The sequence below is a fragment of the Benincasa hispida genome, chromosome 6 (assembly GCF_027475165.1).
Source record: "Benincasa hispida cultivar pf3 chromosome 6, pf3_genome.v1.1, whole genome shotgun sequence".
Classification (NCBI taxonomy): Eukaryota; Viridiplantae; Streptophyta; class Magnoliopsida; order Cucurbitales; family Cucurbitaceae; genus Benincasa; species Benincasa hispida.
Genome location: NC_143483.1, coordinates 1,771,868 through 1,794,000, shown reverse-complemented (window position 1 = coordinate 1,794,000; position 22,133 = coordinate 1,771,868). Strand labels below are relative to the sequence as shown.

The 22,133-nt window shown below is 36.3% G+C and overlaps 1 protein-coding gene across 1 annotated transcript; it reads right to left on the bottom strand.

Moving 5' to 3' along the window:
• Positions 1–7,855: 7,855 nt before the first annotated feature.
• On the bottom strand, positions 7,856–10,830 carry LOC120079328 (Pentatricopeptide repeat (PPR) superfamily protein). Its single transcript, XM_090314515.1, has one exon. The coding sequence runs from the start codon at positions 10,312–10,314 to the stop codon at positions 8,719–8,721; it is 1,596 nt and encodes a 531-aa protein (XP_090170641.1). The 5' UTR covers positions 10,315–10,830; the 3' UTR covers positions 7,856–8,718.
• Between the last annotated feature and the right edge of the window lie 11,303 nt (positions 10,831–22,133).

Here is a 22,133-nt window from a genome sequence, read left to right as displayed (position 1 = left end):
CCCCCAAGGTGTCAAAAGAGGGTGATGGAATTGGCTTAGAACTAGTCGACGGGTGATTGTGGAAATCATTTTGTCTTGTATAGAAACACTCTTGACTGAAGTAGCATCGCTATCTTTTGTGTTTTTAGAAAAATTTAAAAGTGAAATAAGAAAAAAAAATTCCTAGATAGTAGATGTTCTTAATATCTGTGGTTCTCACACTTCCTTTCGCGTTCGAGAGGTCGGCTGGGGAGAGGGTGTGACAAGTTGGTATTAGAGCATAAGTTTCTAGGAAACTTAAGATTTAAGGAAAAACTTGGGGGAGGTAGATTCCAAAGGTTTATATAATACCTAGAAGGAATAAGTGCATCTGGAATTATGAAAACTAGCGAAGTTAAAGTTACCTTGAAACCTAGAAATGAGGGATTGAAAACTCATAAATTCTCTAAATTAATTATATTTTTCTTTTGGGAGAAACAAAGCAGGAAGTTATAAAATAACCATGGCAGAAGAAAAACGGTGATACTGTTGGGCTCCAATTCTGTACATGGCACCCGAGGAATGGGAACAGATTAGACAGGCGGTCGTTCCAGAATGTCGGAAGTGTAAGGGAAAACATTTTGGACCCTTTCTAACTACGACCATAACTTGTTTTGAATGTGGGAAAAGGGAACACATGCGGAATCATTGTCCTTATACTAGGAAAAAGGGAAAGCAGATACAATTGGAAATAAAGTATATACCTCCACGTCACTGAATTGATGAACTTCAATTAGACGAGGAATTTGGACTACAATTAAGAAAATTTCATATTATGGGAGAAAGTAGTTAATCAGCAAAAGATTGTATACTAATGATTGACGAAGATAATAACAACATGGATGATATAGAAAATCTGTCTGAAGAAGATGCTGATACTTATAAGCCTTTCTATTTCTTTTGTTTACAATCAGGTCATGCTTTAGAAGATTGCGTATGGAAACCAACAGCAAAATTTGAAATGTTAGGAAAAGGGAAGAAGAAAATAGGAGAAGAGTAAGATAGGGGATCTTAGAAAGAAAAGTAGGATGTAATGTATTATGTAATATTATGAAAAAAATAAAATAATGTAAATAGTTGAATATAAGCCACAAATCTAATTTTGTTTTCCTAAATTTTGTATAGAAAACATGTTGAGGAATGAAAGTCAAAGATCTCAACCCAGAGTCTATGAAGGGTAGAAATGATGAAAGTAAAGCTAATTACTCTCAGGAACAAGTTATGTTGGAGGAACAGTATTTGGATAGGTTTGCACAACGATTGATACATAATCTTTGGGCAATACAGTTAAACTCTGAAAAGAGATTTGGAATTGAACGACTTAAATCCTTAGGAGCTGATACTTTTGAAGGAACTACAAATCCCGCAGATGCTGAGGCGTGAATTACTCAAATTGAGAAATATTTTAGAGTCTTGGGAAGTCCCAAAGACCGAAAAGTCATTATAGCAACCTTCTTATTGTAAAGACAGGCAAAAAATTGGTGGAAGATGATTGAAAATAGAAGAAGATGAAATAACGAACCCACATGGATAGAGTTTCGAGAAGCTTTTTATGAAAAATTATACCTGTGTTCATTTCGTGATATGAAACAAAATGAATTTTAGCAACTTGTCCAAGGGAACACAATTGTAGCAGAATATGAGTAGAAATATACTGAATTGTCTCGTTATGTATTAAACATTATAGATGATGAAATAGAACATTGCAAGATGTTTGAAGCAGGATTACAACAAGAAATCCGGACTCCGGTAACAACCTGCGCTGCTTGGAAAAAATTTTCTAAACTTATAGAAGCGGCTATGCGAGTAGAAAGAAGTTTACAAATGAGAAAGAGTAAGGAGGAAGATATTATGATAAATAAACAACAAAAGAAATAAAGAGGTGAGAGGTCTACTCTAGGAGTAGCAAATAAAGGAATATTTAAACAGAAGAATACTTCAAAATTCGGAATAGAAAGTACAAACCAACACTACTCTGAATCAGTCACTAGCTATAATAGGAGGGCCTTGGTGTACAAGATGTAATCAGTATCATTAGGATAATCAATGTCCAGAAAACACAAATGTTTGTTTCAATTGTGGACAAATTGGACACTTTAGGAGAGAATGTCCTCAATTAATGACAAACGTTGGGAAGACAACCTCTCACATAGTTAATCAAGAAGGTAAAGGACGACCAAAGGATTGGAAGGAAAGGGAAACAGGTGAATTAACTTGAAAATCAAGAAGAATGTACGCCTTCACTCAAAAGGAACTAGAGCTGGAGGACAAAGGGAAGGCTTCAGAAATATGAAATTGCATGCATTTTTCAAATACTTAGAATAAAACATCTTTTCTTTGCTTAATTTATAGATTGGTTGATTATGAATTTGGGAAAAATTTCGAGGACGAAATTTTCTCTAAGGAGGTAGTAATTGTGAAACCCCGAATGTTTATCTATGTAATTTAGATTAAAGCTTGGTTAATTAAGAAGCTTGTAGAGGAATATAAGAAGAGATGAATGCCTTAAGAATTAGAAAAAAGAAATAAACCTAAAGGACTAAACGTTAAAGTTGAGGTTTTGGATAATAAAATTTGACTAAGTGTTGAAACATGCAAACACCTAGTATTGATATGTTACCAAGGTCAATTGAAGTTTAAAATATGCTACTTGGCAAGGCCTATGTTGGACGCGTGAAGGCCCCATGCATTGGTAAGAGGTGTGGCTAAGTTGGGCGTCATGCGTTGAAATGTGATGTTTGGCAAAGCAAAGTATAAGCATCAAGTAGTCGTGCGATGACATGAGGGCACTAGCTAAGTATTGGCGTGAGTGGGCTGCTCATGCGGTGGAATGTGATCGGGCATTGGCAATAGTTTAAAGCAAGGCGATGAGTTAGGCAGGTGTTGTTTTAGTGGCATGCGGATAGGCGAGGTGTGAGCGAACGCACCCGAGCGGGCTGGTTGGTGCAAGGCGATGTGCACAAGAAGCGAGCGCTCGGCCGCACACGTGGAGTCGCACGAGTGGGGGCGTAAGGCGCTGAGTGTGGGGGCATTGAGGCATTGCATAGGGAGTAAACGTGATGACATGCAGAAATGCATGTCATTTTAGGTCTTTTATTTAGAATTATGAAGGCTATTAAGCAGAATATGGGGGAATTATGTTAGGAATTCATGAGAAAATGAGCTTGCGGCGTTCAATATTGAGAATCTCGGCTAACCCATTATTATGCGTTATTATGCGTTCAATTGTCTATTTTTGTAGCTAACATAGGAAGTGGACGCAAATACGAAAGCCGGGCTACCGCATAGACAATCGCATGCGGAGAAATTCTCCATCGCAAACGCGAATGCATACGATCGATGCATGGGTGTTGCGGTAATCAGCCGCATGCGTCCATCGCATAGGAGTTGCGATCGTCAAGCGATTGCGGTCATCGTGTAGAAGTTGCGGTATTAAGTGAATGCAGTCACTACACGATAACGCATAATAGAGGGATCAACGCAAGGTTGGTGGAATGAACGCATCAACGCATCTCTTGGGAAAATCAAAAGATGATATTGACATTTCACCTACCATGCCATTAGCAGCAGAGATTCAGAAAAGGACTAACACGCCGCGAATATCAGAATCAGAGCAGTCCATAAAGGTTGTCGGTGATCTAAGTTCTATATATAGAAGCCGCTGAGCAGAAGTCCAATTTATCCAAGGTTTTTGCCTGAGGTTCGCCTTAGGGTGGATCCTTGTGATCCAAACAAATGCGTGAGAAGAAAGCTTGAGAGTTCTTTATCTCCTTCTTCTATTCCGAGTGACGACCGGAGCCTTCGACCAGAGCTAGACCTCGAGAGAGTCAGCTCCACCGCCCATCCATGGCACCATTGGCAGCCTTGACGCACATCTGCTAGAAGCAAGACATTGTTTCCAGCTAGTCATTTCATTTTCTCTTCTTTTCTTGTATTGTATTATATTACATTTTGTGATTAAAGAATTAATACATGATGTGTTCAATGCATTTCTGTGTTTCCTTCGATTCCATCTCCATCTTTCTTTACTTAGCATCCATAACTTCATTGCATCACTTAGTGAGATTGCTAGAGTATCACACACTTAGTCATGTGGATTAGGGATATGAAGCATGTAGTAAACCACCGAGAGGTGTGCGTTGCGTAAGTGTGTGAGTAAACCTTATTTGCTTAGTATGAAGCTAACGCAGTGCTTGTCTATGAGTAAAGTTAGCAACAACTAACTGTCCGGGAGGGTAAGTCGTTGGACGCATCAAGCAATGTAAGTTATTGTTCACTAGAGATAGAAATAATCTTATGTCAGCAAAGTTCATGTGGTTACCTTGTCTTATGAGTGCATCATTCATCATTTAGGCATACTTGAGAGAGTAGTCTAAAATCCAAATCTAAGACTTGAGAGAGCGGATTGGAATGCATAAGCAAGAATGGGGAACTTAGAGATAAGCTTCGTTTGCTATCACACGACGTATGCACCCTATGGAGAGGATATTGCATGCGTCCAGGAAGTAGGATACGGTGGTATGTGGTGAGAGCACATGAGCGGGTTATGGAGGTTTAGGCAGGCATAGGCTTCCCAACACTATCGCATATACATCGCATACGTCCTAGAATTAGGCTCAAGTGTGTGTAGCATGATCGTATAGCTTGCATTGACTAAGGTTGCCCTTGCAGTCACACTTAAGGGCTGCAATGAAGACATCTCCACATTTTATCTATTTTTTCATCCATTTACTCCCTGTCAATGGTTGTCGTGTCTCTACCTCTCATTCTTATTCACATTGCATTGTCTGTTACTTAGGAGTAGGAGTAGTGTTAGCGTAGAAATCCCTCCATTATTATTTTATTCAACCGCCGCATGTACATTACCACATTCGTCTAACTACAAGTCCCTGAGTTCGACCTCGGATCACCCGAGAAACTTGCGTTCGCGTTATACTTGGCGTGAGTGCAAGAAAACTTGTGACAGGAACGCATGGTCATTGCATACATTCGTTAACGCATAGTTCATTCTAACGCATAACCACCAATGCATGATAATCAACGCATACTTTAAGAACATGCATTCATGGAACTTTAGTTATCAAGTCCTCGACAATTTGGTAATCTTAAATTTTTGTCATCAAAACACATAGTTGAGCGTAAAACGATGAGCGCAAGGCGTTGAGCGAGCGACAAAGCCATGCGATGGCTAGGTTGTTTTAAGGTTGGGGAAACCTCCTGAGCGCATATAGCAAGAGTGACCTAGGCGTGATGGTTGCCATTTGGATGTGTTGTATGCGACAACCTAAGTGGAAGGGTTAAGCACATGAGTTTGCGATGAAGGCCATCGTGCACCAAGTAGAAGCAATTATGCATCAAGAAATGGCTATCGTGTATCAAGTCGGGACCATCGCGCATCGAGTAATAGCCAGACGCAAGCAAGGAAGCACTTGGTTATTTTGTATAAATCTTGAGAAATCCAAGGTTTTGGGCTGTTAAATTGTGATTTGAGGGACAAAAGGTGGGTGATGCACTAGCTAAGTGTTGGACGGAGTGAAACTAGGAGCTGTCAGTTGAAAATTTAAGGATGGAATGGAAAGAGTTAAGGTGGGCGTACGAGAAGACATACAAAGTGAAGTATATACGTGGCTAAGGGAAAGGAAGACACTTCAGACCATTGTGGCAAAGGGTTGGCGTGGGCAGCACGAGGTGAAGGCACATTGACATGCAATTAGGTTGAAAGTGTCAAACTGGAAAAAACTTTAGATGCTTATAAATAGGGCGGGTTGGGACGAACAACTCTCACAATCCACTTGTGCCATTTAAGTAATTTTGGTAAGAGATTCCTCAGAAGAAAGTATAGTGAGAGGTCCCTGGCTGCCGTCTCAATTAAAGTCCTAAAGAAAGAGGATCTTGCATTAGAAATCCAATGGCCAGCTGATCGCATAGGCCTAGCATCTAGCCCTGTCACGCGTCCTTGCCAACATAAGCGCTCGCGCACACACCCGCGCTAGACACATCTAGACGGACGCACTACAGTGTATAAGGACGCATTCCACCTGTCCCGCGTCCTTGCCACCATAAGCGCTCGCGCACGCACCCGCGCTAGACGCATCCGGATGGACACACGACAGCGTATACGAACGCATCTCGACACGCATTGTGTGTATCTCACCGCCCAGTGCTGCCCCATACGAGGTCTGCCGCCCATCTATTTTCGTCCTTGCCCATTTGCGCGCCCAGACACGGCCACCCTGCAAGCGAACGCCCATCAGCTTGCCAAAATAACCTCTAACGAGCTGTTTTGGAAAAGTTAAGCCTATTTTTAGGGGATAAGCTGGTCTTTCTAACTTTTAAAGTTATTTGTGAATAAATTGAAATTTTTGGAGGAATTATGAACTAATTTAGAATTTCTTTGAAAGAGGAGGAATTCAAGAGAAATAGGGCAAGATGCTGATTAAAGAATTTTCTGAGAAACTAATAAGGAGAAATTGTGAGTGGCTTATGTTGTTGAATGGTTGGATGTATTATATATTTGTACTAATTTGATAAATTTGACATGATCTGAAAATACATGTTTTCATGAATAATCATTATTGTTCTTTTGTTTGGATAACTGTTTACTCTGTGAGTTTGGTTTAGATGTTTGTTTGTTTTGGTTTTGTTTGAAACTGAAAAATTGTACCCCAAGTATTATTAGCATATATCGGGGACATTGGACTGAAATTGTCAGTATGTCTGACTGGGATTATCCACGTACCAGAGTATGTCTAGCAAGAATAGTCGACATGTGCACATTTGATGGGTTGTTTGGGGTACTGGAAATTGTTTCCTCAAACCAATTTATGGGATTTGCTATGTAATTGAAGGATTATGTAATCATGTCAACCTTGTCTTATTTATTAACTGTATGTATATATGTTTGATGGTCGTTTATGCTGTGATATTGCTTTCCCAAAAATGTTTGAAAGTAAATAATATTTAATTTGAACTTACCACTCATTGAGCACTCTCACTCATGTTTTCCAAATTTTTTTTTTAAATTCATGAATCATCATTATTGTTCTTTTGTTTGGATAACTGTTTACTCTTTGAGTTTAATTTGGATGTTTGTTCATTTTGGTTTGGATGGAAACTGGAAATTGTACCCTATTTTGTGGAAGTTGGACTGAAATTATCAGTATGTCTGACTAGGATTATCGACGTACCCCAGTATGTCTAGCAAGAATAGTCGACATGTGCACATTCGACGGGTTGTTTGGAGTACTGAAAATTATTTCCTCAAACCAATTTATGGGATTTGTTATGTAATTGAAGGATTATGTGATCATGCCAACCTTGTCTTATTTTTTAACTATATATATATATATGTTGTATGGTCGTTTATGCTGTGATATTGCTTTCCCAAAAATGTTTGAAAGTAAATAATATTTAATTTGAACTTACCACTCATTGAGCACTCTCACTCATGTTTTCCAAATGTTTTTTTTTTTTAATTCCCCCTCTCCTTAGGTGTCAAAAGAGGGTGATGGAATTGACCTAGAACTAGTCGACGGGTGATTGCGGAAATCATTCTGTCTTGACAGCTGTATCAAGAGGGTTCAGACACATGGTATTGAAAGTGTATAATTTGATGATCATTAATGTATTGTATAAAAACACTCTTGACTAAAGTAGTATGGTTATGTTTTGTGTTTTTAGAAAAACAAAAAAGTGAAATAAGAAAAAAAAATTCCTAGATAGTACATGTTCTTAATATCTGTGGTCTTCACACTTCCTTTCGAGTTCGAGGGGTCAACTCAAGAGGGATGTGACAAGATATGAGTGAAATAACTACATACTACGGTAGAACTAAAAATTTTCCAATGCCTATTAAATGGCCTGATCATTAATTAGTAATATTGTACTTACAAACAGACTTGTTTAGCGTCCACCAGAAAGGCTGAAATAAGAAATAACATCATCCATAAATGATACAAAATCTCTCCCTTTTCACATAAAAGAAAATGTGATTATCCCCTCCAAAGGGCATCAAAGGAATAAAATCGAGCCAAAAAATTTCAGCCTTCTACAAATGATACAGGTTCTTTGTAACTCATCAAAAGCATTGATACAAAATAGTCTCCCAGATGGAATACTTCACCGTTGAGATGTCAATTCTTCAAACTTATGCACTAATAGATCTCCATGAACAACTTGGTAGACATAACTAAAACAGTCACATACCTTTCAACTTCATAGAAATAGCTCACAGTCATTAATTTGTTCACAGAACTCCAAAAAATCTTCTTCGGGCAATTTTATCAACAGCAATTGAACTATACTACTAGCTTCTATGCTGTGAAAGGGTCAACTCAAGCATATAAAGAAGGCACAATTCATTCAAAGTTGCTTGCATTGATCTCTAAGCCTATCAATCAATTGCCTCCAATTATTGTCCTTTTGTTTTGCACCTGTTGTCAATTGTGCTTGTAGTACTTGGAAACAATAGCACAGATCAAGTTTTAGAATAGAGAAGACTTCTTTCATTAACCTTTTTTTTTTTTTTTTTTTTTTTTACTGACCTCAAAGAAGACTGTGCCATTGAAAGGAGAGGAGCTCGGTAGAGCTTGACGATCCTCTGTGGTTCGACTTTCTCATATGATAAATTGTAATTACCAATAGCATTAGAATGAAATGTAGAAAGTGCTCCAATCTGATGTCAAATCGTCATTTTCTTTTTTACATAAAGCTGATCATACTTTCTAAGGTTTTGTATATTTGTTCTGCACTGGGATGTGTCATGTCAAAAGAATAGAACTGATAAATCTGATTATCAACCTCAATCCAACTGCAACCTGGTGTTTTATAAGCGTTTTGCTCCTTCAAAAGTTTCCGAACCTTGCGAACCTCATCCCACTTTTCAAGCTCGGCATATATATTTGCTAGCATAATTCTATAACCGCCGTTTTCTGGATCCATCTCAATCAACTTTTTCACTGAGTATTCAGCTAAATCTGGACGGCCATGGATTTTGCATCCATTTAGTAAAGAACCCCATACGACCTCATCTGGTTCAATATTCATGCCTCTCACAACTTCCATTGCTTCCTCAAACCGCCCTGCACGGCCAAGAAGGTCTATTAAGCACCCAAAGTGTTCGATCTGAGGCTCGATGTCGTAATCCCGCCTCATCATTTCAAAGTATGAGTACCCTTTTTCAACTAATCCGCCATGAGTACAAGCATTCAACACACCCACAAAGGTAACCCCATCTGGCTTTACACCATCCCCACATTGAACCAACTCTACAAACAAATCAATTGCACTTCCACTATGGCCATGGAGGGCAAGACAATTTATCAAGGAATTCCATGATGTCAAGCTTTTTAAACTAATCATGTCAAAAACTCTCCTCGCAACTTTCAAATTGCCACATTTCCCATACATATCTAGCAACGCATTCGAGATAAATGAATCCTGACCAAAGTAATTTTTGAAAACATAACCATGAATCCACTTACCAAGATGAAGCATCCCGGTATGTCCACAAGCTGATAGTGCAGACGCGACTGTGATCTTATTCGGCTTATTTTCACGCTCGTTATTATTACCCTCCAGCGCCAGTGAGACCATTCTTTTGAATAACCAAATTGCTTCACAGAAGAATCCATTTTGAGCACATCCAGCAATAAGAGCATTCCAAGCAGGAACATCCCTCTCCGGCATACTTTCAAACAGCTCTATTGCACTATCAACGTTCCCAAGCCTCGCATACCCCGAAATCATGGCCGTCCAAGACACTACACTTCTCTCAAGCATTTCGTCGAACATTTGTCTTGCATTCCCAAGATCTGAACAAAACCTTGAATACGAATCAACAATGGCCGTTTGGACAACTGGGTATTGACCAAATCCAGATTTCAGGACCTGGGTATGAACCATCTTCGTGCCATTGGACTCCAAAACCTCAGGGCAAGATTTAAGGACATGGGGGTAGATAAAATGGTTGGGTCGAGGGGCTCCATGGCGGACCATATTACGGTACAAAAGAAACGCGGCTTTAGGATCAGGTTGTGAAGCATAAGCTGTGATCATTGCAGTATAGAGATAAACATTTGGGGAAGTTAAATGATCAAAAATGAAGCGAGCGTAACATAAGTCAGCAAGAGTAAGGTTACAGAAGCGAACGAGCTTGAAGGCAAAGAATTGTGTTCGTGAATGACCAAGAGAAATAAGAAAGCCTTGGAGTTGCTTAAGGTGATTGAGTTGACTGCATTTTTCAAGCGCTGCTAGAACCAATTGGTTCAAATGGGGTTGTATTGGAACAGACGACATGTTTCTTTCCTTGATTTAACAAACTAGTTTCGCAATAATTCTAAGCATTTGATGCATATAGAAAAGAATAGCGTCAAGTCTAAAAACAGAGAGAACATGCTTTAAATAGTTTTTTCCTTGAACATAATATAATATGTTTCTCAATATTAAAAACAGTGGGATTTATTGGATTAACAGTAGAAATAAATTCAGACATAAATTAGGAAAAATCCACAATCTCACCCATTTGAGAACTGAAATTTAAGAGTGGATGAGCAGTTGAATAAGATGAGAGTTTGTCCTTGAAACTCTCCCAATTTTATGTTCCTCGTTCACTCCTCTCCCAATTTTTACATCTAACCTTGCTGCAGACAGAAGATAGATGTATGGGAAACGAGAAGACAAGAAAAATATCGATGTAAAGAAGACAAGGAAGTGAGTAGCATAAAGAGGTCGAGAGTGATGAGCAAAATTTTCGAAGAAAAAATGTACAACACCAACTATTACAACTAGCAACAAACCGATTGTGGTAGGTGACTGAGAAAGTAAGGTGATGGAGGAAAATTTCGTAAAATAACCCCCCAAAAAAAGCAAAAACTCTTCTATGTATGACCTCTTTCTAAAAACTTATCTATGAGTGACCTTTTGTCCTTGTAAAATATCAATTTTATCCTCAATTTAAAAAACTCTTCAAACTTCGCTATGAAGCATTGTTCACCCCACTTTTTAGCTTACATCTTTTCTCACTGTGCGATTTTGACTCTCGTTTTTGCTCTTGTACCTGACTCGTCGTCTCCCATCTTCATTCGAGTGTTTGGCCACCTTATCGACAGTCGTTTTACACATTTTCCACCGTCATCGATCTTTGAAAGATATGTGACTCTTCTCCTTGAATGCATGTTGATATTCGTTTAGTATTCTCGTCGGTCACTTAGGGTTCACAAAGGGTTCGCATATACCATTTGTTAAACGATCTCTCAGCTTTTGTTAAATGATCGTATAGTCGTTCTTAAGAGATCGCTTAAATAATCCTACGCGAGCGTTTAGTATTCTTTAAATGATCGATTAGAGAAATGTATACGATCGTTTAGAAAAAATGTGTGATCGTTTAGTGGTATTTACGCAATTGTTTAGGTTTTTGTAATACGGTTGTTTAGTTGTTTGTTACACGATTGTTTAGATATTTGTAATGTGATCATTTAGTTGTTTGTTACGCAATCGTTTAGGTATTTGTAATGCGACCGTTTAGTTGTTTGTTACACAATCGTTTAATTGTTTGTTACGCGATTATTTAGGCATTTGTAATGCGATCGTTTAGTTGTTTATTATGTGATCGTTTAGTTGGTTATTATCCAATCGTTTTGTTTTATGTTACACGATCTTTTAGTTATTTGTTATGCGATCGTTTAGTTTTTATTATGCGATCGTTTACTTATTTTGGTAATGTATGTGTTTGTTACAGATTGCTAAGATGGTCGTCCCTGCTGAGAAATATTTTCCTATTATAATTTCTTGCCAAGTCCATAAAACTGCGTCCGTTATTAAGAATAATTTGACAGAAGAGCAGATGAGAATGTTTAGGACAAGGGCCTTTGGTCCACTGTTGGATGTAGATCTTGTATTTAATGGGCATCTTTTTCACCATTTTCTGTTGAGGGAGGTAACGGATGCGAACTCAGACGTTATATCATTCAACATATTGGGAAAGAAGGTAACATTCTCCCAAGAAGATTTTAATTTGATAATTGAGTTGAGGTAGACCAAGGAAATTGTAAAAAGAGAAATAAGGGCTGAGAGACTGCAACAACTCATTTTTGGTCCAAAGGACCCAAATGATAAGGATAGTTCTTGCAAGGACATGGAGAATACGTTCGAGAAATTCACTTTTACAAATGATGAAGATGTCGTCAAGGTTACATTGGCATTATTCATCGAAACAGTGATGATTGAAAAAGACAAGAAAACCCAATTTGATGTGAAGATATTTGGGATTGTTGATGACCCTGAAGTCTTTAGCCATTATGACTGGGCATCTGTCTTTTTCAAACATACCTTGAATAGCATGAAGACTATCATGCGGAGGAAGAAGAAGGCACATGAGATAAAAATAGCAGAAAATGCTCATCATGCCTCATATTATTGTATAAAGGGATTTGTACTTGCATTCTAGGTATGTATTTTTGTTTCCATTTCATTTTAATCTGTGTGTTAATACTGTATGTGTAATAAAGGCTCCCATATTATAGGTTTGGGCTTACGAAATTTTATCCACGTCAAGTAAGTTCATAGCCACCAAAGTCAGCAAGGTTGCAATTCCTAGAATTCTTAAATAAACTTATTCTTGTGCTTCATCTTATAAACTGTTGAGTAAGAATGTGTTTCAGCTCAAAAAAGTAAGTAATCGGTCGCTTAGTAATTATTTGCATTTATCATAGTTTCATGCATTCTAACTTACTCAATCACTTATGTACAGACTATTGTTTTGACGAGACTTGTACTAAGTGCAGAGGAGATAAGGTACAAGGAGGACCCATTGGAAGGAATAAGGATTGAAGAGGTGATCCATGATGTCGAAGGAAGTAGGATTGAGAAGGTTGAGGGGCATGATCACTCTCTCGATACCTATGAGTCCTTCGGGAGGGGGGGAGAGGAGAGGGGGAAGGGAGCACGATGGATTGGACCAGCATATTGGGGAGCAAGAAAACCCTCTATCTAATGGACTCCATGTTGGTGAATAAGAGCAGCATGTAACTTAGCATCGTGCTATGGAGCCCAATCACGTAGGCCGGTTCAAACTAACTAGGAGAATGGTAAGAAATGACAAGATGAATCATCAAATATGCAACATAAGTCCTCCAAAAATCACCATTTCAAATCATACAAAGTTCTTAAGGAGGAAATTAAAGAAGTTCAAAAGGATTTGGCAAACTTGACTACCATGGTCTATCAGATGGGTGATACCTTTACTATTCAACATCATCTAATAGGCTAACAGCTGAACGAAATAAAGCTGCTAGTCTTGAAGGAACTCTTATTCAAGATTACCTACAAGCGGAAGCGGATCTTTCCAATTTATTATGATAGAATTATCGCATATACATTTCAGATGAAGAAATCATACTAGATGAAAATTTCTTCTTCACAGCGAGTCTGAGGCCCAACCGTCTACCTCAAACAGTCACCTCTCAGACAGAAGCAAACGAAAAAGACAACACCACTTAGAGCCCTTAGTATTCTTGTAGTGAGAATCCAAAGTGTGGGCTTTGTTCGGATTTGGTAGAGGGAAGGAGGAAGAGAGACCGTACACAACGATCAAGTAAGTGGGAGAAGAGGTCGTCTATTGCATAGACATGATGCTTGATCGTTTAGGTGAAGTATACGATCGTGTAAAAAAAAGTAAGCGATCGTCTATATGATCGTGTAGGAAAAGGTAAACGATTGTCTAAACGATCGTGTAGGAAAAAGGTGAGCGATCGTCCGAACGATCGCGTAGGAAAAACTAAGCGACCGTATAGACGATCGTTTAGTAAATACCGGGAGCTAAACGATCGCTTAGGAAAAAGGTAAATGATCGTTTAGATAATAGCGCGCAACGGTGTAATTGGTATGCGATCGCTTAGCAATATCGTATATGTAAGCGATCATGCAGTCACTATCGTATAGGCACTGATTTTCTAAACGATGACATATATTTATATAGTAGATTTGAGAGGGGGGAAGGAAAAAGTGTCATAAATGTGAAAATTCACATTTTTGGTAAGAAAAAGCGGAAGTTTTCGATTTTCTTATAATTCGTGACAGTTTTAAAATGTCATCAATTAATGACATTTATTAACTGTCACTAAGTATAATTAATAATTAACTTTTTTGATAAAAATATACTAAAACCCTAATTTAACATTATTTTCAAGAATTTGAAGTAGACGTTTCCCCTACCCTCGTCGGCCAGTTGAACTGCAAAGCCAAACAATTAGCCTCGACATTTCTTCGTTTCCCTATTTCCATATCCATATCGAGCATTTCCCCTACCCTCATCGCACATCCTCGACGTTTCTTCGTTTTCCTATTTCTATATCGAACGCTTTTCAGTGAGTCGAATCAATCAGCTCCACGAATGCTTTTCAGCATTTCTCTGTTTCGCTCATCGTTCTCCGTCGATACTCGCTGGTCATCCTCCATCGATACTCACTGTCGTTCACCACTGATTTGGGACGGTCATAGTCAAATAATCGATTTCATACCAGAGTTGCCACTTTCGGAGCCAAACAGTTGTGGTGAAGTAATTACTTTCATTTTATTTTAAACCTTTGTTTTTATATTTTAGTCAATACTCACCATCGTTCACCACCAGGTAATGTGTTTTCGATTGGATGATATTATATATGATAGTATAGATTATTTCTAATGTTAAAATGTGTGATAGAAGAAAGTTAAGAAGTTCTCAAAAGATCTAGAAATCTACGTTGTTTGCTTCGAGAACTTGAGTATATTAAGTCACCAATCCAGATGAAAGTACCTATTGGCATATTTGGGATCCAAGTAAAATTTTGCATATTGCTTAACATGCTCCGTGATTTTTGCTGTATGTGTCCAATATCAACACCTTGCCTCGATGTGTACATGATGTAAGTCACATTATTAATATAATACTATCTTAGGATTACAAATTGGGTTGAATAATTATTCATTGTGATTATTACATTCATAGGTACTTATACAAAATTGTTGACAAGTTCAATAATCTGCATTTGTACAAGTTCTTGGACGTTGGTTCTATTTCAATATCTACTTACAAAGAATCACATGTGCAAGTGTTGAATGCTAGATTACTATGAACAAATTGAAATCAACTTCTCATATTTTCTTATAATTCGGGGTATGTTGTGTAGAAATTGGGCATACATAGTTTAGTATCATTAGTCTAACAACTTCTATGTTTATTTAAACATATAGCAATTACTGGAGTTTGTAGTTGTTGATTACACAAAAGGTGTTGTATTCTGGATGGACCCTCTGAAAAAAAATAAGAGTTATTTTATTTTGCATTTACTCATATCCAATAAACAAAGATCCATGGTTATTGTATGTAAACTTAAGCATATATATGAGATATACAAGTGAACCATGCCTTAAGTGATAACCTAAAAGGTTTGTACTATAAGGATATAGGAGGGATCTTATCCTGGTGACACTACGGATACAGCCCGCTTTGTAGAGGTTTACAAGTGCTGTAAGCTACTACAAATGCCCTGATCCTGACCATTCATGTAGAGACACGCGAGCAGGAGTGTCCTATACAAAGAGTTTGTATAAGACCGGACCACGAGATGATTGGTCTCTTTATATAACATCGTTGATACTTGAGACTTACATCTCACCTAAAGGATCATAGGTGATAACCTTAATCCTGAGTGTTTTGGGAACTCCTACCTTTGAGGGGCGGTCCTTTGATTAGTATGGGTGAGAGTGGCCAGATTGTCAACTCAACAAGCCTACCTTTTTGGGGATTTGTCTGATTGGGGAGCTGGGAACTCAGTTACACAAGATGAAATTCACTCTTTCCCTGCAGCGGAAATAAGTAGATAAATTGCTCTCTTAAGGGTTGATTCCGGGCTTTGAACATAATGGCCACATCCTCTCTTTGAAAGAGAGAACTCAGTTATAGTAGGATTATGACTTATGTTCATTAGAGGAATCAGTGGTACTTAAGGAGTTAGATGTAACTACAGGGGCAAAACGGTAAATTGGCTCGGTTGTACTTACGAGTGATCTGTGAAGGGTTATCGCACTGTTGATTGATTGATATGGACCCAAAATATATTTGTAGTAAGGAGAGTGCAGCTGTTGGTCTTTAGTGGAGTGCTCGACAGTTAACAGATTGTAGATCCCGTGACTAAAGAGTGTGGTCAATTATTCACGTATCGTTGGAGCTTCAAGCTACAGGTCCATAAGGTCCCCTTGTAGCTCAATGGATTCAAGTTAAGAATCAGTTCTTGGTGTTAGTTTGAATTGTTCAAATTGACAAGAGGAAAATCAATTATATATGATATAATTGGTGAGATGTATGTGATACATCAAGTGGAGGATTAATGTAAATATGATTTACATTAAGTACCAAAAGAACTATAGTTTATATGTTTCATGAGATGAAATATTAAAACTATAGGTTATAAATATAATATGGTAAGTTGGTTATCATATTTATTTATAATAATATTTATTATTTGATAATTATCATTTTTTCTCTAATAATTAATTGAGTGAGAGATTATTGGTAGTTTTGTGGTAAACGTGAGATAAAAGAAAAAACAAATTCCTAAAATTAGTAGTGACTCGATTCAAAAAGAAACTCACGGAAAAGCTATCAAGAGAAATTGTTTCACTAAGCGATAGCTCATAGAGAGACTAAACGATCGTGCACATTTTGACTATACGATAGTTCATCAGCTGGTCGTAGCTAAGCGATCGTGTGGCATTGTCTATACGATAGGCTGCTATTTACTACACGATCGAGCATTCGTCTATGCGATAGACTGTGTCATCTCCTACTTACTCGATCGTCTACATGATCATTGTCCTCTTGTCTCTTCCTCTAACCAAGTTCATACAGAGCCCACAACTTCTAGATTCTCACATTGAGAATACCAAGGTAACCATTGTGGTAGTATCCTCACTCAACTCGATTGATTTTGAGGATCTGGAGGTCGTTCTTTGGGTTCGTGTTCATTGTGTTCGTGCTGTTGATCGTGTTGTGCACCGGTCATTGTGTTCGTGTTGTTGTGCTATGAACGCTTGTAGATTGTTTGAGGGAGTTTGAAGATTGGTTCTTCAAAGGTACACATACTCTATCCCTTGACATTCTTAAAAGCATGTTGTAATTTCGTTGTGCATGACCTGTTAGTTTCCGTTTTGTGACTGTAATTATTTGTGTTCAATTTCGAATAGAATTTGGAACGATCCTTCCACTGCTCATGGAAATCCTCATGTCTGGTTTCCTTCAGGTATGTACTGTAGAACTTCAAATAATTTGAACTAGAAATTTAGTGGCATAAGTTAAGTGTTGGAAGTTACCAATGTGCAGTGGAAGAAATCAGGATCCATAAGTACACTAATTCATTAATATTGGCAGAAAAGAAAACATGCTTCAATAGAAATAAATGGGTTTCATGACATACCTTTGAAGAACTTCCTTTAAGTTTTAAACCAGTTGCAAATCTCCACTGAATCTTGTAGTAGACCACCCAAGATCTTCCCTACTATCCTTTGGTACTCAAGATTGAGTAGTGGAATTCAAAATAAGCTGAAATTAAGGGAATTTGGAGAAGCTCACAACAGCAACCCAGCAGAAGAACAACCTTCTTCTCTCACGAATTTTTCACAAAAAATTTTTTGGTTGCATTACCTTCAAAACACTCCAATCTCTTCAATATATTGCAGACATTCATGCAAAGAGATTTGCTATATGAGATGCAGCTCATGTTTGGAGTTAATGAAGAGTTAAAGTTGGTTGTTGGTGAGCTAGTACATGAAGACAATGGAAAATCAATTTTCCAACTTTTATGTGTTTCTTTTCTTTTTCAATTTTATCAAAATTGATTTTATAAATCAATTTTATTTAATAAAATTGAAAATATTATTAATTTTACAAAATTAATTTCACAAATTAATTTTCTTAATAAAATTAATAAATAATTATTTAAACAATTTAAATAATTCTAATTAATTTAATATCAAATATTAAATTGATTTTTACACAATTCTATCTTCAAATATTTAAATCATATTTAAATAGTATTTCTCCAATTTCATCTAATTCTAATTTGAACACTTCAAATTAACTTATCACGTTATTCTAGAGCTAATCCATTTACGAGCTAGTAGGGGGATCTTGCGAACCTGCAGATCATGGGCTCCAATGATCTGAGATTAATCAGCTAAACTCTTTTGACCAATCTAATCCCCATTCTTTAATTAATGGGTGATTCCACTAAAGCCCATAGCTGAACTCCCTTCACTGTAGATATATTATGTCCACTCGATATAACCATGATTAGTAAGTTAACCCTTCACAGGTCGCTCGTAATAACGGCTGGGTCGAATCTCTGTTTTACCCCTGAAATTACCTCTTGTTCCTTAAGTCCCACTGATCCCCTAATGAACAATTGATTTTTTATCCAATCAACAAATTGAATCCCTCTTGGGCCAATGAGAGGGTTAGGCCTCTTGTTCAAGACCCAGAATCAGCACTTGAAGGGAACAACCTCTCTACTAACCCTAATAGGGTAGGAGTGAATTCCCTCTTGCACCCTATGTTCCCAACTGGTCAGTTGGTCTACTCTCACCGTTTGCAGATCAAAGGATAATCCCGAACAAACAGAAGTTCATAGTTAACTCAGGATTAAGGTCAAGTTACCTAGGTCATCACTTTGAAATAGTCAATCTTAAATAGTAAAAAGTGTTATAAAGTAAGAGTGACTGGTTTCATGGTCCGATCTTGCACAAAACTCATTTGCACAGGACAACCCCACTCCTTTTGTCCCAATATGAACGAATTAGGATCACTTCATTTGTAGCACTTTACAACTACAGAGTAGGCCGCATCCAATAGTATTACCAGAATAAGGTACCCAACCTTATTCATATACTATAGATCATTTTGACTATTTACTCAAACCTGATCCACTTGTATGTCTCCACATTAAGTTCAAGTACTCATATAATAGTCAAGGGACTTAGGTTTATTGGATTTCTAAAAAACAATATATTCAATAACAACTGGATTGAATTTTCAGAATAAGTTTTATTGTTTACAAACCACGAGTTTTAGGACATAAAACCCAACATTAAGATCCACTTTCTTGTATACAGATGAAAGGTGCACCATCTACTTATACACAAGATAACATTGATTGTGTGTGATCTAAATGGGTTGAGTTTGTAGGATCGCACATTGTTTTTTTGGCATGATATGTGGTACTTGCTGTTTTTTGTTGCTTTTGGACTACATTTTGTTGTAAATGATTTTTTCGAGAAGAAATACATGTACATTCACACAGTAGGGAGAATTAAGACCAATAAAGTGGTGAGTTTAACACTTGAATGATATATAAGAACACTTAGATTGCTATATATGTAGACCAATTGAGTATTGACTTTTTATTCTATGAAGAATTTGTGATGATTATCCAAAGAAATGTATAGGTTGACGGGATCTCTTTTGTCATTTTTCGACAACTTATTGGTGCTCAATAGGTACGTGGCTGTTTTTACATTTTTCATTTGTATACCCCCCTCCCCCCTCCCAAGAAAATAATAATAAGAAGAAAAAGAATGATACTATTTGTTGTCGAGTATTACATGTTTACTACCATTTTGGAGAATTTTGTTGAATATTGTTATGATTGTTGACATGGATGAATTGCGAGTATAGGATATTATATCAGTGTTGTATAAAACCTTTACCCAATTTGATTATGGGTGTTCATACTTATGGATATAGGTTATGAACTCCATGTTTTGGGCAAGATCAATGTATTGGAAAATTGTTAACATTGGAAAGGTAAAACCTTGTTATATTGTTATTATTATCAATATTGATGGGTAAAGTTGAACTCTAACATGATTTTTTAAAAATTTTCTTAACAGGTTTTGTAAGAATTTATTGGAGAAAAAAAAAACATGGAGCATTGATATATTTATATGATTTTTTGTAGGGTTAAATAGCTAAATTTTGATTGAAATGTAATTTCATGTGGTTTATTGTAAAATTTTTATTAATGGTTATTAGTTGATCATTTGTGTAAAAATATTATCAACTTTATGCTAATTTTCTATATATATGAAAGTATTTTATATTTGTGTTCTTGGAGTTGAAAAGCATTAATTCATTATGAAAATCTTATATGTAATGACAAGGTTAACAGAAATAACAACTATAAAAAAGTGCATCTTACTGACATTACAAAAGTGTAAAAATGTTAAATTCCATGATAGTTAAAATATATCATGATATAATATTTTTTGACATGCAAAATTTGTCTTGATTCAAATTTCAATGACACTGAAAATTGTCATGGTCCATTTATCCTTGACAATAGGTAATGATCACAGTTATAAAATGTCACTATATATTCCTTTTAGATATTTTATAACTATGATCATTACCTGAAATCCTACATAAATTAACTAATTTTGAGTTAATTGATGACAATGATAACATGTCATATTAAACTTGACAATGACGGTTTATCATTGTTAGTAATTGTTCACTAGTGATAATTATTTGTTGCCCTTTAAAACTCAATTATGACATTTTTTGAAAATTTTCATTGACATCATATCTTTACAGAGGATACCACGACAAGAAATAACTATCATGAATTCTAAATATAACAATTTTTAAATGTCATGGTATCACGGTTTTCTTGTAGTATGACCATCACATTAGGGCTACAATAAACATGGTAATCCTTAACGCAATAAGTTATAAAATGCGATAGTGCGTTTTGACAAAAGATTTTCTGTGTATTGTGGGGGATGGTTCATCAATCATAAAGACCCTTATGAAAAGGTCAACCGTACAAAAAAAAAAATTTAAAACATTTAATTTTAAATGGTGGTTTCATTCGGTTTAGTTAGTTTTTAAAAGAAATCGTAGACCGAACCAAAAAACATGGTTTTTAAGAGGTTAAATCAAAGAACTTATAAAAATTAGAGTTGGTCTTGGAGCTGCCAGTCAGAGGTAGTCTTTCCTGGAGTTGGTTGTTGGAGTTGGTCGTTGGAGATGATCATCGAAATGAGTTTGCCAAATTAGTTGTCGACGTTGACTATCAGAGTTGGTCGTCGGAGTTAATCCTTGGAGATAGTCATCAAAGATGGTCACCAATGGTGGTTGTTGGTGGATGTGGTTTTCTTAGAAAAAAATGTTGATGAAATATAAAATAAAATTTTATATCCAGTGGAAAACAACCATCTAGATTTTATACTCGGTAGATATGTGAATTTCTTATTAAAAAGGGGTCAAATGGATCAAGAACATATTAAATACAAATTTGAAAAATTTAGACATTTATTGGATACAAAAGTTAAATTCTAAGAATCTATTATATATACACTTTTAAAATTTCAGAAACTTGATCGACATAAAGTTGGAAATTTAAAAATATAGACATTTTTTTTTGCTCAAGTTCTCAAGGTTCAAGGAATTTATTATTGGAAAGACTTCATGATAATGTTAGAGGGCTTCTTTTTTTTTTTCTTTTTTTTTTTTGAAAGAGAAGAGAGGGTAATTTAATGTAATTTGCTCTATTTACATGCTTTTGTAGTTTTTTCTGCAAATAGCAGAAAAAGAGAGTGATTTAATGTAATTTACTGTTTTTTTTATAGTTTTTGTTCTATTTTCAAATTTGTAAGTACACACCAATTCATCTATTATTTTTGACATCTTGAAGACATCTTGAAGAGAGTGGAGAAGAACAGAATTGCAACTTTGAGTCGTTTAAACAATGTGATATCATTAAGAAGAATAAGTTTATAGATAACTAAACAAATCGTTAAGTTTAAACATAGGTATTGAAAAATAGACAACCAATTCTTTTTTTTTTTAAAAAAAAAAGATAATAACAAATTATTAATCGACCAATTTTTTTAAATGAAAAGTATACAAAAAATAGCCTCAAATTAGAAGGAAGAAAAATGAAAAATACGGTATCTTTGAAAAAAAATTAGATAATTGATTTCATAAAGGAAAAATAAACAAACAATAGTTTTGAAATACAGAGATTGTTAGTTCAGTTTATTAAGATCAACTTGATAAGATCTTTAAAGAAAATGACTAACGG